At 28.5% G+C, this 19,102-nt stretch overlaps 1 protein-coding gene across 2 annotated transcripts in view; it reads left to right on the top strand.

Moving 5' to 3' along the window:
* Positions 1 to 19,102, top strand: part of LOC103575029 (kin of IRRE-like protein 3) — a 239,046-nt gene that overhangs the window by 154,590 nt on the left and 65,354 nt on the right. For both annotated transcript variants that reach the window (XM_008554635.2, XM_008554636.2), the window contains exon 3: positions 3,523 to 3,716. In XM_008554635.2, the coding sequence (XP_008552857.1) occupies positions 3,523 to 3,716 (194 nt within the window). The remainder of the gene's footprint in view (positions 1 to 3,522; positions 3,717 to 19,102) is intronic.

Below are 19,102 nucleotides of genomic sequence, written 5' to 3'. Positions count from 1 at the left end.
GGAGTCCATTTGACAAAAGGATTAGAAATCAAGCGGCATTGACGATAATGAATAGGAGATCTCGGTAGTAAAAAACGAAAATGCGAAAATTAATCCTCTTTAGTTCCACCACAAAATAAAATGAATTTCGTAATAAATCCCTTGTGGGTTTTCTACGACCAAGAAATATGATGCCCCCATCTCAAGCTTATATATTTATTGACAAAAGCTTGCTGAATGGAGTACTCCTCGATACATAACCTTACCAGCCCACTTTCAACGACCTCTGGGTATATTTATGTACACCTATCTATCTAATATATAAATATATATATATAGTTGTTACCTAGTACCCACCTCCTCATATTATATATATATGATATCATACATAGACCACGTCGTGTTGTATACCGTACACACGACTAGTGTATAGAGATTATTGCAACATTTTCAAGCCGCTGGCAATCTTTTGGTCCATGTTTTCTTCATCGTCTTCTTCTTTAAGCCCGCCTTTTTCGTTGTACCCTCCTTCTTTTATTACTATGAACAGGATATTAAAAACGAAAGTTATATCTTACTCTATAACTATTAATCGTGATTAATTAAATATTTTACAACCGGATCACAATGTTTCAGATCCACTATAATCTGATTAGATTACCATAAATCTATTTTTTTTTTTTAATTTTAGATCTACATTGATGTCCATAAATCTATTGAGGTCTACTCAGAATCATGTAAATCTTAGATTTTAAATTTTTTGAAATTTTTTTTTTAAGCCTTGAAGTCTTCTGTCAACTCGAAATTTTGAATTCGTCGAATCGGATAGTTCTACTTTTAGCTCTGATCAAAGAAATTTGAATAATTGAAAGATTAGATGTACAAAGGTCTAAATAGAATATAGAATTCAGATTTCTTAGTTCAAAATTACTTTTTATGGAAACTGAACATCTGTTTTAAAAACTATGTATCCGAAAATTCGAGTATCGTCCGAAAAAGGCTTGAGAAATTTTTTGTACAGCAAACTTGGGACAAAAGGAAATATTAAATTAAAAATATCTCGATTCTTACATAGATTTTCGAAATAATTTCAATATGAGAACGAAATTGAAAAAAAAATCAATTTTAGAATTTATCTAAAATCATTACATTTAATATCTAATTTTTTTCGGCACAGTACCAAGAGTCTCTCAAAAAGTTTTTTAAATAAAATTTATTGTTTAAATTTAAAAAAAACCGCCAACAATTAAATTTCGTAAAATTACAATCGATTTTTGAAATTCTACACCTTTGAAACGATATAGACCCGCTGAAAATTCCTTTGAGGCTGCTTCAATTTTCACATAGAACATGTTTGCAAAGTTTCAGAGGTCAACCAGAGATATAAATTTTATTTTATTTTATTTTAAAGTAAATCTTAAGTATTTAGCTTAAAAAGTTAAGATGTAATGAATTATTTATGTTTCAATTTTAACCAATAAGTACTCATTACCATCAAAAGTTCAGCGAATAGAAGGTCGTCGATTGGGTTCTTCAGACTGCTGGCTTTGAAATTAAACAAAACAATTAGCTTATTAATTAAATTTGAATACTTACAAAGCGTATCGGAAATCCGATAATTAATTAGTAGTTGACTTTGCAAGAAGGAATAGATGAGATTGGTTTTTTTATTATCCAAGTATCTTAAAGTTGAGTCATATCTTCTTGAGAGATACTTTGTAAAGATTTGCTTTAAACATCAGCAAGTCGAGCGTTATCCACGAACTCATATATCTACTTTGTAGTATCCGGTACATCCGAGCGTCCAACGATTAATAGGTAAAGTTCTATCGTACGCCCTTTACAACTCAATCTCTATAATATAACTTTAAGAAAGTCCTCAAGGTGTGGTCAAAGACTAGTCTATACTTGTTAACTTTGATTATCTGATAAGTTATTCAACTATTGACATGTAAAATCCACAACAAATATCATTCATAACTTCAATCAGATTTATCTCTCATTCAATTCGTTTAGTTTTTGTTGAAAATTAAGATTGTTAACTTTTTTATTTAGTAAAGAACAAAGTTGTGGCACGAAATCAGCAAAATCTGTGTGGAAATATTTCAATAAGTTTAAGAAAAGTTTCACATATATTTGAATTTTATAAGGTGTATAATTTTAAATATTTTACACGGAGAGAAAATTATGGTAACAGTTACAATATATTATGGGAATGGTTCCCATACTGCATGGTAACCGGTTTTTTTGAAATCTTGATTATAGGAACGGCATCCATATATATTATGGTAATAATTCCTATAATTATGGGTATAATTCCCATATGGTATTGAAATAGTTCCTATGGAATTATGGTAATTGTTACTATGTACCTATGGTAATGGTTATTATAATATTATGGTAACCATTACCATATACGCTTAGGAACCGTTACAATGTGGTTATAGGATTGGTTCCTATTTGCTTATGGGAATTATTCCTAATGAGTATGGTAATCATTACCATGATTCTTTCACATGCGATATGGAAACTGTTACCATAATGATAGGAATTGTTCCCATACTTATGGAAACTTTCCCAGAAAGTGTGGGTCTATATCCCATAATCCCAAGTAATCATTACCATAACGGTATGGGATGATATTTCATAAACGTACTAGGAACAGTTACTATAATTTTTTCTCTGTGTACTAATAAATTTTATCAAAAAAAAATGTAGAAAAATTTCAATCATCTGTAACAGCTAGAAATTATGAAAAAAAAAATTCAGAGCAAAATTTAATTATTAAAAAAATTTCATCGATACTTGAATCTTAGTATTATATTTTTTTATATTACTTTCAGTCGATCCTTGACATATTTTAAATTTGAACTTTTAGCAATTATGATGATTAAACGCATTCATTTTTACTCGTTCAAATTTCCCGTGTGTTAACTCTAATTACGCTGTGTTCAATTGAGATTCTGTGACCGTCATCTCATCATCATAATGTACTGTTTAAATATCATTAATATTTAAACCATCACACTTTGCATCCTGTCAACCGCAATTAGGAACTTTAGAAACAGCTATTATATTATTGACATTTTATTCAATATAGAGAAGAGTTATATTGTAGAGTATTCAGGGCATGACGGGGCACCTGAAAGAGCTAATGAATTGATATAAATTTATAATTTGGCTCTTAATAAGTATGAAAAATGACAACCAAAAATAACTTTTAGAAATTTATGGAGAGCCCGTCATAGAAAATTATATATCACATATATAACGTATGTATGCACATGAGAAACAAATAGTTCGATAAGTTTTGCGTATATATTCACATATATGTTGACATGCATACAAAATCGATATAAACATACGTTCACGCAAAACAACAATATGTTTCATTTTTCACATATATATGATATATTATAAATTCTTCTAAGCAAGTCTTTGTCCCCTACTTCTGCAAACGTCTAACTTTTTAATTTAATAGTCGAATAAAAATAAATTTTCTTATTTACTAATTACTATTTTTGTCTTTCTGATTGTTAACAGGCATCCTAAGCTACGGTGCACAACACCATAGTAAAAGCTCAGACATATTTCACCATCACCACAATGTCTTTGAAGAGCCAGCATCGAGATCTGGGCCATACTTCGATATATCAGCGTCCAGAAATGTGACAGCGCTGCTAGGAAAAACGACGTACCTCAACTGCCGGGTGAAAAATCTCGGCAACAAAACACAAGTAAGTAATTTAGTAAATAAAAAATATTTTTCATTAATTGAGCAGTAATTTACATGAAAAAGTAAATATTGAGAATAGTTTCAAATATCACGTGACATTTAACAAATGACTAGACACAAGTGATTTTTTTTTATCTAATGAATTAAAGAAAAAATAAAAAAATTTATAAAATATCGAGTGTTGATATTTTACGAGCATAATAGAGCACCGTCTGTCGCTGACAAATAGTGAGGGCTGGTGAATCGAAAGTGCACTCGGTAGCACACTGGTCACTACCCGACTCCTCTTGACAATGCCATCGACCAAAGTACAAATTTCTACCTACCTCTTCTCTCTTATGTATATATAATACATACATCTATACATACATTACTATATATATCTATATATATATATATATATATATATATATCTATATATATATATATATAGATATATATATATATATATATATATATATATCTATATATATATATATATATATATATATATATGCATGTATAATAATCTACCAGCCCTTTTGAGGTTTTCAGTGGTTGCCTTCAAATCCGAATGCTCCAGTTTTTCTAACTTTGTCCACGCCCTGGGAGACTGGTTCGACGTGTTGAGATAAATTAAACCCACAGGGTACTGGTACGTGGTTATTGATAATATAAAGAAAACTATTCAAAAATAAAAATAACAGTAAAAATTTATTTTCACGTACATAAATTTTTATTTATTAATTTTATTGGATATAAAAAAAAGAAATGTTTTTTTAATATCTATAGGGAAAACCAGGTCACGATGGTACGTCGTTAAAAAAAAAAATTTCAGTAACTTATTAGGTCGTTATAAAGTTACAATAAAGTATTTGATTGAGAAAATTGAGCTTCCGCGTTCAACCAACTGATTCAGGTGCGTTATATGAGTGGAAAATAAAATAAAAAACGAATGTTTCTCCGTTTATTTATTCATTACTTGACTTTATTTTTAGTTCTGTTAAATTTACTTTTTTTAAATAATTTATTTTATTCAATAAAAAAATTTGAATGATGTAAATATTTTATCATCATAAACTCGGCCCAATTTTAAAACACAGGAAGGAACAAATTTTTAAAAATAGATTTTTTGGTATTTTTAGTTCTAGTGGAGATTTGTGGGCATGATTCAATACGTATTTCAAAAATTTTCTTTGTCAGTTACACGGAGAGAAAAGAATAGTAAAGATTACCATTCTGCACAGTAATCAGACTAATTTTTTTTTAATAGTAAATAATGCTATTTAGAATAAAATTTATTACCATTTTTCTGGTAATAATTACTGTGTTACATTGAAATAAGTAAAATGGTAAAAATCGTTATCTAGCATGGGAATCAGTGCTATGTAGAATACTACTAAGTCCCATGCTTGAATAGTTGTCACTACTGTTTAATAAATATATATAAGACAACGAAGTAAACAAACCAAGTAAATAAATTGTTTATTACTAAATATTCAAATTTTTAAAATTATTTTTTATCTTTTATCAAAAAATGATATTTCATTATAAGCAATATTTTAATTATTTCAATAGATTAATTCAATTCTTACATATATTTAAAGTAACTTGAGTTATTTATTTTGTCATAACCTTATTTACTAAATATAAAATAAATAAAAGATCGTAAATGTTGCTGGGTAACATTGTAGTCATGTCCATTTGCATAGTTCTCTCGTCAATGTAGAATGGTAATCATTCCTATGCTAGCATAGTTAGCGTTACCATGTAAAATGGGGGATTACTCTGTCCCGTGACTCGACGCTAAAAAATCCTCGTTACTCTGTAACATAGTAATGGTTACCATTCTACATAGAAATTATAACTATTCTTCTTTCTCCGTATGACAGTTATTTTTAATTCTATGATAATACTTTAAATGAATAATATCTTTAGCAAAAATGTTTTCCTTTTATCAAAATTAAAACTATAAATCTCATGGTTTAATCTCTCTTGATGATTTAACATCCTTATAAAATGTAAAATAATACAGAAGTTGAGTAATGAGTTTGGTAAAAAAGACAAATACGTTGTCTCTTATCAACACAGTATATATATCACGAGTCTAGAGACTATCGTCTCGAGTCTAGAAACTCAAGTCTAGAGTCTATTTGAAGAACACGTTAGCGAGACAGGTGAAATGTATATCTCAAGCGAGGTAAAGCACGATTTCACGTTGAAATAAATAAAAAAAGAAACTGTCGATCTAAGTGAGAAAAAGAAATAAAGCTTCTCGTAAAAGTCAAAGGAGGAAAGCTAGACTTACGTCGACGTGAAAAAAGTAAAATAAGGGAGAATAGTAAAAAAAAAAAAAATGTTTGTGGGTTAAAAGGTGTGAAGGTTTGCGTGTATGATTTGATGGTAGAGTTTGGGTTTATTGTATAAAGTAGAGTAAGGGAGGGTTAAAGTTTGTGGAAAAAATAAGTAGTAGAAACAGATGAGGCAAGTTGGCGATCTGTCGAGTAAAGGTGCTCGTAGGCCACACATGTTTCGCATTCATGATTTATGATTATCATGTAGTACGTTACATATAACGCATTATAACAAGTCATTACAAAACACACCTCGTATTAAATTTTTTTTTTTTGTTGTGAACTTTTTTGCTACAGTTGTATTTTTGAGTCAAATAACATAGTAATCATTGCCAGAAAAATGGCGATGAATCTTATTCTACATTGAATTACCATTCTACAAAAAAATTAGTCTAGTTACTACATATAAAATGGTAATCATTACTATTCTTTTTTCTTCGTGTTAGAACGACTTAGAATTGACATTTTTTACTTGTATCATAGTTGAAAAAAAAAAAAAATGATTCTTCGACTTTACTGCCCTATTAAGCGGTAAATTTTTTTATACTTCATTTCACCCTAAGCCTTTCAAAACAACTTTTTATGAGAAATTTTAAGAAATCTTTAAAATTTAACAAGTTGTAGAAGTTTTATGGTCAAGCGTAATAACGAAAGTAAACTTGAAACTTAAAACTAAGCGCCATTTCTGACAAACTACATTTCGCAATTACTGAAAATAAATTAAGTGATTAAGATAAATGACGTCATATTTATGTAATATCAATAGTTATTTTCTTGTCAGATTATGGATTTAAAATAAAATGACTGATGTGGTGAGACGTGTGACAAAATGGATCAATTCTTAATTTAAATAGACTAGGGTACCTCAAATTCATTGATTGTAGGTTTTGACACGCGGGTTTTTCGTTATTTTCTTTTCCCAATTTCTTTATATATTCACTTTTTCTTTTGTTATGTCAATCAGCTTCTTTACAATGCTCGATTTAATTTGTATGGTATCGAATATATATATACATGTCAGTTTATGCTATCATGCCGTATTTCCTAAGGTTCTGTGAGCGAACGTAAGTGGATTGGTTTGTGGTTCGTAGAGCCAAACATTTTTCATGGCTCCGCTTTCATTTGACAGCGAGTGATAACATTATTTTCTGCCTTAAATAGACGTCAATAAAACTTTTTTTTACATTTTCGTGATTGTCAAAAATAAAGAAAGTCATCATTGCTTGAAAAAAATTAGGCGCACTCAGTGAAAATAAAAAAACTTAAGCGAGAAAAATGTTCTTGATTCACAAATTATTGATTTTACGCTAAAAATCGGGAGTGAATACGAATTTTATTTTATTTTGGATTCATTGTCACTCAAAATGAGTAGGGATTTTTTGAGCAGAGTCGTTTTCAAGTGATGCGGATTTTATTTCAATCTGCATTTACTCCAGTCGGAAGTTTTGATACTTGAATAAAGTTGTATTTAGTTTGAAAAAATACTTCTTCATTAGTTTTCTTCTTTTTTTATCAAATCGCATATTTAAATCAGCGAATTGATAACACTAAAAATGAAAGCCTAGCAGTGATAATATTTTCGGGCAGAACAAAAGAGTAGTTCCGGAAGTTGGGGGTGGTCTGCAATTTTCGGCTGACATATTAGTACCTATGCCAAAAATTTAAGAAATCTCAATCCAGTAGATTTTTATTTTTTTATTTTCATTCCGCAAAAAACGTTTCCATCTTTAAGTACATGTACACTGTGAAAAATTTCCAAAAAATTTTACTATGGGTGCATTGTAACCCCGGACCATAAGAAAACTGGCACAAAATTTACAAGTATCCCATAGTAAACGGTATGCGCAGACGACACAATTGGAACCTATGCGCATACGTTTACTATGGGATGCTTGTAAATTTTGTACCAGTTTTCTTATGGTCCGGGGTTACAATGCACCCATAGTAAAATTTTTTGGAAATTTTTCACAGTGTAATAAATATCTTTCTTTTTTGAACCTTAGTCGTAGATCTAAAATTTTTGTTAATTATGCCAAGTTAATAGAAAAAAATAAACAAATGAATATTTATAACGGAACAAAGTCATAAATACTGTTAGCATGCATACATTAGCTAATTAAATGAATAAATGTAAAAATCTGTATGAACATAACTCGCTAATATCAAAGTATAATTCAAGTATGAATCTCCTTAATTTTATTGCTTTCTGTTTTGCTTATTAGCTTTTATTTTTTTTGTAATCTAAATATCATATCCATTGATCAAAGTAGAGGTTTCAATAAAATTAGGTTGCCGCGGATAAAACGCGATGATCCTGGATGACTGAAGGCTTTTATACGCAACAAGAAACATAAGATATCAAAACAAAATTCGTTGCAATTTCTATTATATATACATATATTTCCCATGGGAACGATTGAAGTAGATCACAAGAGATTCCGACACGTTATCGACACAGAACTTTTTTTCACAATTTCATCTATCGAAACATTTTTATATATGTATCTTTTAAAACTTTTTTTATTATTCTTATTTTAATAGCTTTGCATGAATTTTAATCTTATGAAAGTAAAAAAATAAAACCATTGAAGGTAATTTATTTATTTACGGTAATTTAATAAACAGAAAAAAAAAAATTCAACAATTGAGTATGTATACATTCAAGGAACATACGAAAGGAAGGAAATAACAGGATGAAAAGAGGAAGAAGAATGTAAATAGAAATAGACTATATCGATTTCCAGATGTGCTGGTTTTTTTTTTATTTTATATTTCTTTTCTTCATCATCGTTTCTTTATTTTCATTTTATTTTACCTTTTTATTCTTCATTTTGTCATCATTTTGTGTCGATAAGCGAAAGAACCCGTTCGAAAATTCATCGAATCTTTTTTAACGGAAATTGATGAGGTATATTCAGGCGTCTGGTAATATTGCCAACAGGGTGGTTTGTACTGATATATATATATATATATATATATATATATATACGATATTGAAGATACAGACCATGAGAATAAGACAGCCATTTAATAAGATGAAATAATCAATATAAAAAAAAATTTGCCGCTAACAAAAAGTTGATAAATAAATTTTCCGATGTAAATTTAAAATTTAATCATTCCTTTTACTATTTTCATCTTTGCTATCACTATTATCATCACCATCTTAGCAGTATCGTAATCTTGTAAGCAAAAAATGATACAAAGAACTTTTTCACGAGCCACTTTATCAACCCTTTTTATTCAAACACTTGAGACTCATCTTTACACCTTTTTTTTCAACCATTATTTTTTACTCACGTACTCCTTTATAATTTTTTATCATCTCTGTAGTCAAGTACTTTTTCTGTCTCAAAAATTTATTCATTATTTTTTTCAATAACACTCAAAATAATTTTTAACTTCAATAAAGTCTCGTCACTAACTTGACTTTCGACTTATAAATCAAATTTTATTAAGTTTACTCATAGAACAATTTTTTGGATTTCAACGATTTTTCGGAAATTATTTCATTGAGAATTTAACACTTTCACTAGAGATTCTCATAAACAAGCTCATAAAATGCAGTTATTTGTTATATTGAACACAGAAAAAAAAAATTTATTAGCGTAAGAAATATTCATACGACTGAAAAAATTTTCTTATCACGAATTAAAAAAGAATTCTTAAAAAAAAAAGGCTTATATGTAATGTAATGCAAGCCCATTTTGCCCCTCTCCTCTACTTGAATTCGCAAATAATTTTTCTCAATGTGGATTTGAGTTTAAAAGTATTGATAAAGTTTTCAGTTAAAATAATTTTTTTCAAATTTAAAAATAATATGAGAAAAAGTCAATGACGTAAGTCAGAAAACTAAATAATTTATTAGAACTAATCTACAATTTTTAACGGCATTAATTATTACTTGCCAATAGAGAAATCAGTCTGAGTTATATATAGAGATAAGTACAACGATTTTGTAAAGTTTGTTGAACTCTTATCTCTTATCTCTACTCATATAAACAATGATACAATTTTCTCACTTAACAAATCAACATTGACCGCTGATAAATTTTTTATTTACTGCACGATTACTCATCGAGTTCAGATAACTGCATTAAAATTTATTTTTAAGAACTGAAAACGTCGTCTGTACATTTTAATTTAAAAGACCACGATTTAATAAATTTTTAAAAATTTATTTTAAAAAGTTTTATGGACATTGAAAATTCAGCTTTCAGAATATAAGTAAAGAGTATGATATGTAACGTACTATGAATCAAAAAAGTGTAGTTTTTTGAGTGTTTTAATTTTGCCCGCCCTTTTCTGTATGTGAGCAAAAGAATAACGACTGGCGGGAAGAGCGCAAATTAAATATCTAATAAATTAAAATTGAAAGAATTTGCTTTTTGTGACTGGCAGATGTACTCTAGTTTTCTTTGCATTCAACTTTTTAATCTCTCGGTATTGACAACTAACAAAAAGTCTCTTAGTTGTATGATTGATACCTGGTATAATGCGGCGTTAATTTTTTTGAGCGAAAAGTAAGGAGTAGGGGCGAAACGGTTCGTCTAAAAATAAAAAGTCATGTGAGTTTTTTTCACAATTTATTTTTACATTAATCTCTAAATATGTAAATATGACCCAGCCAAAAAAAATTTTTCAATGTGGGGTAAAATTAACTACTCTAGTCACCAAGTAAAATAAGTCACCAAAAAAAAATTTCTGAATAGCTTCTTCAGATGACATTTATTTTAACTTATGAGTTATGAAAATTTTAATTTATCTATCGGAAATAATATTTGTTCAGCTGCTTTCAGATTTAAAATTTTTTTGTTATCAACTTTCGGTAGCACAAATCACTTCATGATATCCATGTTGCCCATTGCGCAATTTATAAACAACATTCCGGTGACCCATTTTACCCGTTGTAATTTTGACTCATAAAAAATCACCGATGACATGTCTTGCTTTCCCTCTTCATAATTAGTCGGCAACCTGCTCTGAGCGATGCTATGTCATGAATTTTTATGTGTATATATATTAATATACATATAAATTATTAATGAAATAGGTATAAATATGTTGAAGTAAAGCAAAGAAAACAAAGTTATCAATACAATGATTAATAACTGACTTATTTCTCGAAATTAATGCATTAATTTATGTCAGCTGTCAAAATGGTTACACATTGGATCAAAAGACCCTTTACAAATAACTGACACACGAAACTAACGAACAAATTTTATTTTCCCTTTTAATACTTTTTAACTTCCAGATACTTTTGAATTCCAATTGATGTATAGCAATGCAGTAACTATATATATATATATATAAATATATAGTACAGTATAGTAGGCCACCATTTACTTTTCATCCAGTTTTCTTTTTATTTCTCAATACTTTCCTATATAGCTTGTAGATGCTTGCTCGACTGATCCTCTTGTTTTCGTTTTCGCATCACTAGATCAAGCATCGTCGCACGTACTGTCGTTGTATTGCAGTGTATAGACAGAAAGAAATCACTTCCAATTCACTATTGTACTTGTCAATGTGCATCTGTCTTTATCACTTTGGATCTACAGATGGATAAAAGGGAAGAAAGAGCGAAAGATTTAGAAAATCTACAACTAGAAAATTGTAGCTACCAATCAACGTGACAATTCGTGTCGGCTGTAGTTATATATCTACAAGTTAGTTGATCTCATGAGACGATACATTGGAAACGCTTTTGTAATCTTCACATTTCCTTCTTTTCACTGGTCGGTTTTATACTTCTCTTCCTTTGTGCCACAGTCTTTACGCTGGACTTACTTTGCGTTATATTGAGAGAACATTTTAAAGCAGGAAAAAAATCTCAAAACAATTCTGAATCACCGGAAAAATCATTTTCAGATTGTTTTAAATTGAGTTTAAATAAATAAGAATTGTTATTGACTTTGATTGTTTATTTTTTAACTAATGAGAAATAAACTATTGGTTTATTATGTTTCTTGATGTATAAAAACCTTACTAAAGTTGAAGACTATTTATTAGAAAAATTTCAAGTAAAACCGAGCAAAAATGGGCGTGAAACAAATTACGTATGAGATGCCCTCTAGTAGGGAAAGCCATAAAAAGTCCTGAGAATAATTTATTCTTTGAGAAATCGACATCGGGCAGATTCGGGCAGATGCAGGTAGATGACACTTTCTATATCTTTCTAGGAAGAGTAGCCTGGAACTTTGCTCCTGTTGGAAATAACCCATTACATCATTAACATTTTTTGTTCATTATGATGTCCTCTAGTAGGAAAAGCCATAAAAAGTCCTGGGAATAATTTATTTTCAGAGTTCAGACCCATATGAGTGTTGGTGGACATGAGTGGAATCGGTGGAGATGATTTTCTATGAAGAGTAGCCCGTAACTTTGCTCCTGTTGGGAATAACCCATCATAATACTAACGTTTTTTGTTCATTATGATGCCCTCTAGTAGAAAAAGCCATAAAAAGTCCTGGGAATAATTTATTTTTAGAGTTCAGACCCATATTAGGATAAATTAGGATAAATGAAGATAAATGAAAATGACACTTTCCATGGCTTGTTTTGAAGAGTAGCCCGTAACTTTGTACCTGTTGGGAATAACCTATCATAATATTGACGGTTTTTGTTCATTATGATGCCCCCTAGTAGGAAAAGCCATAAAAAGTCCTGGGAGTAATTTATTTTTCTAGTTCAGACCCATATTAGGATAAATTAGTATGAATGATGATAAATGAGGATGACACTTTCTATGGTCTGAACGAAAATATATATATATATATCTATCCCGATTTTTTTGACAGTATAACTAAACATTTTTAAACAACTAATAATTTAGTTTGTTTTAAAAAATGGTGTCCCATTCTGTCCCAGGTACTACTTGTTACATAATAAACCGGAAAAATTAGAAATTACAAAAGACGAGGGTTCACTCTTTTAGGTAGTAGTATTTATTTTCAGATGTACAGTTTTTTGAAAACTATAATACATCCTCTTCCCTTTTCAACTTAAGTATTAATATCACATGTAAAATATTAATAAATTAAATAATAGTAGTGACTTTTTACTTTTTTAGGTCACATATAATATATACTTAAAAATCAATGAATATAAATTTGTAAACAGGGTGAATAATAGATCCATCAAATAGTACTGAACAAAACCAAATAAAATGTGTTCAGAAGCATCAATCATTTTATTAGTATACGTTCATGTCATATTATATTTAGCCCTTGGATGACTATATGATTAATATTCAATTAACTTCATTTAAATATAAATTATGTAATAATTTTATCCTCTCTTCAACTAATAACAAGTATTTTCTAATAGATCCTCAAAAAAAAGTACAATCTACATACCTGTCATTTAATAATGACGTAATAATATAAAAATATTTAATCACTAAAATTTGATAAATAAATCCAACTACTAATTTAGAATAACAGAAAATCGAATAATTATCTATTTTAAAAATCTACCCGTTCATAATTACGACACGGAGAAAAAACATTCGTTTCACCCTATCCAATAAATCATAGAGCTCAGATTAAATGTTGAAAATTGATCAAGATAAGTAATCAGACATCTTAAAATGAAAATTTAATTCTACAATAAAACCAACTGATTAATTACAGCTTAATACAAAAAAAAAAATTTATCAGACGAAAATAAGTTTAGTAAAAGTTGGCCCATAATCCTTGAATATTCATTCATCTTAATTCTTATTTAAAAATCAGATCTGATAACTCACGCCCGGATAAATTGGATCTGAGGATAATCTTATAGCTGACCTGTTTTATGTCTTATTCCTTTCTCATTATATTGTTAAACTAAATTTCCAGATTTGCCTGAATTTATCTCTTTATCTAACCCTTTATCTTTATCTCATTATGCACAGAGTATACTGAAACTCAAAAAGGAGAATAAGTAAAAAAAAATATACATATATAAATATATAAATGGGTATAAAACAGTAAAATAGAGGTATGCACATAAATCCAGTTAAATACGTAAGATAGCTTAGCAACTGATCAAAATTCCGTAAATCTCGAGCTTTGAAAAATTTACTTTTCAAATACAATAATGGAAGCTTCAAGACAAAGTGAAACATATCGCTGTAGCTAACATAGAAAACAACAAAAAAAATATATATATATTTTTAATGGCTGCAATTAACCGGGTACTTTATCTTCCATTATTCTTAAACCTTATCCTATGTACCATCATCATTTGCAATCTCATTTATCTGACAATGTCTTCAGTTGTCTCGATTCGCTCACTCGCTTTTCACTTTCGTTCAACCTCCTTTTACTTTTTTATCTTCGGTTTATTCTTTATCTTTAAATTAAACACGACAATTAATTAAGTAAACGTAAATGTTTGATTATTCAACAGCTTAATTGGTATTTTATTTCAAACTTTAATTATCACGTTTATTTCTATTGTCAAATAATTAGTTAGAGGAAGACTGAGGAAAATATACAGAAAATGCACCCAATTTTTATTTTTATTTGAAAGACTTTTTTTTTAAAAAAATGGGGTAGTGTAAAAAAAGTACTTTTGCACATTTCCGACGCAATTCAACAATCAAGTTTTTACTTACTTATTTACCAAAAATTTTTTACTGTATTTTTGCGAGAAAATTCAGAAATAGCAAAAAAGTAAATACTTGATCTATTTTTTTTTTTTTTTTTTTTTTTATTACCAAGATGTCATTAAAAGCGAAACGTAAATGCACGAAAAAGGTTAGAGTGATAGGTTAAGTTTTGGGAAATACTTTGACTGCTTAAAATGAAGTATAAAAAAAATTTCAAGTACATTGTTAATACATTCACCTCTTGTTTTTTTTTTCTCTTAATTTTTTTTTTTGTTAATGGCTTATGACTTAGATCACGAAAGCAGGTCATATATAAATATATAAAATAAGAATAAAAAATATAAGTTGATGCAAAAAATAATGATAATATTTGAAATAAATTTTTTAGCCGGAAAGCGCAGGCTCAACGTTTCATGCTTGAGGTGAGCGATAGATAAGTGGTATTTTAAGGTCAGAAGTTTAAATTAAATATTCATATGGAAATATTGTGTCGGCATTTTCTAATATTATGCTAATTTTATTCTCATAACCAGTAAATTCAATAAATTTATAATTGCTATTCTAATGGATCAGTAGAACTCATTTCATCCTTTTAAAACTACTCGATATTTTTAAGACAGAATATTCCTTTCTACACTGTGAAAAATTTCTAAAAAATTTTACTATGGGCGTATTGTAACACCGGACCATAAGAAAACTGATACAAAATTTACAAGTATCCTATAGTAAACCCATGCGCAGACGACACAATTGGGACCTATGCGCATATGTTTACTATGGGATACTTGTAAATTTTGTATCAGTTTTCTTATGGTCCGGGGTTACAATGCACCCATAGTAAAATTTAATGGGAATGTTTCACAGTGTACATTGAATAGTTTTAAAAAGCTATATTTCTTATTTATTTATTTAAATACTTCATCAGAAGTTCTGATGGAATTTCATAGCTTAAAAAACTTTGCCGACGACTAGTCACTCAAACAAATATTAAATAAAAATATAATCAATTCATCAATTTATTTTTTTCTTTAGCGAATCGGCTAACACAATTTTTTCCTTATAACGAATAAATTCTGGTGGCTGGGTTCATAAAAAAACAGCTTCAATTTTTTTTGCCGAATCAAGTGAAATCAACATTAAGGTTTTTTTTTTTGCGTTATCAAAACTCGAGTAAAAGTTTGCTGAGAAATTCTTACGACCTAATGAGTTTTTATTATATATAAATAGACGGAAATTACTGAAGAAAATTTGCTATAATAAAATTTTGTTAATCAAGAAAAAAATATAAGGAAAATCTGGTTACTGGTTTCCCAGTATTTTTTTCTGTTTGAAAAGTTTTAAAAGCTTGCAAACGTCATTTAAAATAAGTGAAAAATTTTTCTTCAATGATAAATGACTTTTCATGAAAATTATTTTTCGGCCTTTTGACTATTGGCTTTAGCAGAAAATTTTAAAGCTCACTAAAATCATATCATATTTTTTGCTTAAATTTTCGATTTTCAAATGAAAAATTTAAAAATCACATATTGTTTCTATCTGATAACTAGAATTTATGATTTTTGCGAGTCGGTTCAATAATATATATCTAATTTGTAATTTGTAACTAAGATATCCAACGGCTCCATCTTATTAATTTTGACATCCCATTGAGATAAAATATAAATACAAAGTAGGATCGAATAAAAAAAAAAAAAAATATTGAAAGAAATTTATACTATAAGTGAGGAAATAGAAAAATGAAAGAACAAAGAATGTCTTGTCCATATGTTCTTTACTTGTTCATATCCAATTTTCTTCGACATTGAATATAGAAGAGTGAAAATTTAACTCTGTGAAAACTATAACGTCATAGTCTACTCTAGTATTGTAGGTCGCTACGTAATACAGCTCGGGAAATGAATTCAATCTTTTTTTTTTTTTTATGTTAGAAATAAAAAAAAATGTATTAATTTTCAGCGTTTCGTTGAAATGAAACTTGTCGAGATTTTTTTAATTCGATTATAAAATCTACAACTGAAGCGGAAATTCAATAGGTTTTTATTCAGTTTTAATTTTATACTTCATTATATATATATATATATATATATATATATATATATATATATATATAGTAATTTAAATAAATTAATAATAGAATTAAAAGAAAACTTTTATTAAAAATAAAATTTATTTTATTCAGTTATTCTCTTTCTCTCTCTCCCTCTCTCTCTTAATATATTAATTTAAAAATTTTTGACGGTTTTGAATATATGATAACAATAATAATAAAAAGTACTATAAAAAGGACGGAAAACCCACAGTATCATACCAAATTTTGACGTTTTATGATTTATTATCAGTGAGTTTGGCGACGATGGGGAATCTCGCGTGAAATTCACTGGCGACGATGCGCACTAAAGATTTATTGTCAAGTCTCGTAGCATTTCCGCAAAATGAAATTCTTCATATTTTCCATTTTAAACCATCGAACTTTTTTTACTGGTCAAATAAAAATATTTCATAATGGCATTTTAAAATCTAGTTCAATTACGCGAATGAGAAAAAAAATATTATTTACTTTATGGACAAATATTTTTCTGATAAATTTATAGTACTCAATTTAATTATTTTTCGGTATGTTGACATAAAAAATATTTATAGGGATTTATATGACGGTACTTATAATAAACTCAGAGAAAAGGATAATTTTTAGTAACACTCAGATTCTACTGAGTAGATAAAATATTAATAAAGATATTTTTTTCTGAGTAACTTCCGGTTCTAATTTTAACATTGTTCAAGGTATATATGTATGCAAGCATAGTAGATATAAATATAACAAAGAACATAAACGTAAGCTATAAACTCAACCTAAAATGTCCGTATATTTCCGCCAAGACGTTAAGTGCAACAGTATAATTTATTTAAGTTATTCACCTTATGCTGTACTCTATTTATACAGATTAGTTATTCATCTTTTTCATTTTTATCAGCCACTATCAATCTTACAATTTTACTTTTATGAATCACTACACATTTGTCTCACTTTCGTACGTTTACTACGGCGTAACTATTGAACTTACAAAAAAATTCTATTTGAATATTTTATAGAAAATTTTGTTCTTCACAAAAAGTGTTTCTTATAAAATTACCCTAGGAGTACTATTTAAAAAGTTACAGGTGATTCAAATTTACTTTAGTATATCTACACGTTTTTGATCGTTGTCCAAAAACAGTTTGAATGCCTATAACTTTTTTATTTATTCCGCTACAGAATTTTACTTGAAATCTTTTTTGTAGCCAATAAAATTTGCTACAAAAAATCTTCATAAAATTTTCCTCTAAAGTCTATAGATTAGTCGTGACCACCGTTTGAATTTGAATTTTCATATATGACACAATTTTGCAGTGCCAAGATTTAATGAGTGACCATAGACTCTACTTAGGTTATTTTAACAAGAATTTAGTAGTGGATAAAAATTTCTAGTCCGACATTTTTGATATTAATATCAAGAACTGATGACTGGGAAAATTCTGAGCACAGCAATTTGAATTTCATTCAAAGATTTATATCTGGTGAATTACTGGCATTTATTTGCTAAATCAATGGTTTTTAATGATAATTACACTCAGTGTAGACTATCTAGTATATTCTAAAGTGTCTCATAAATTAGAAAAAAAAAAATACAGGGATAACAAATAAAAAATTTTTTATTACAATTGGGGCACCTGTTTCCTAGTCTATTATAGCAGAAGAATCATAAACTCTGGGTAACTGGGTTATGAAGGACGTAAAAAAAAAAAAAATAATAAAATTACAAAAAAATAGATAAAAGACATTTAACGCTGCAGGAAGATGGCTTTTAATTCAACATTAAGTTAAGGACCCACTCACAACGGCTATCAGAGAACCATATACCGAGCTTTAACGTCTCTGAAATTTCGCGCCCAAACTTGAGAGTACTCTTGTAATTTTCCGAGCATATAAGAACTTCATTCCTATCTTTATTCAATTCCCAAGAGTCTTCTCTTTTTAATTTTATTCATTTTTTATCTTTTTTCCTACTTTATTCCGTTTTTCCTTCTTTCGTATTTGATGCGATGAGAATTCACTGTAGAGTACTGACGACGATAATATATTTAGGTTTATAAGAGAACCGACGTTGCCCAATGCCACTGTAATTTTCTTAACAGTACCGTGCATAATGCGATAATGATTATGAAACGATTTTCGCTTTTGCTCGTATATATACATACACACATATATATATATATATATATATATATATATATATATATATATATATATTTATAATGAGTTTTATATATGGTTACAAACGACATCCCGTCAATTTATATTCAAGTGTCACATAAGTACTAAGTATATATAGAAAGCTATATCTTTTGCAAGGATTCACTCAACTATAAATTTAATTCTGTCTCATTAATGAAGCCTCATAATTCCATGACATCATT

Source organism: Microplitis demolitor, chromosome 1, assembly GCF_026212275.2.
Source record: "Microplitis demolitor isolate Queensland-Clemson2020A chromosome 1, iyMicDemo2.1a, whole genome shotgun sequence".
NCBI lineage: Eukaryota > Metazoa > Arthropoda > Insecta > Hymenoptera > Braconidae > Microplitis > Microplitis demolitor.
The sequence above is the reverse complement of the archived record's forward strand: the minus strand, read 5'-3'. Positions and strand labels throughout refer to the sequence as shown.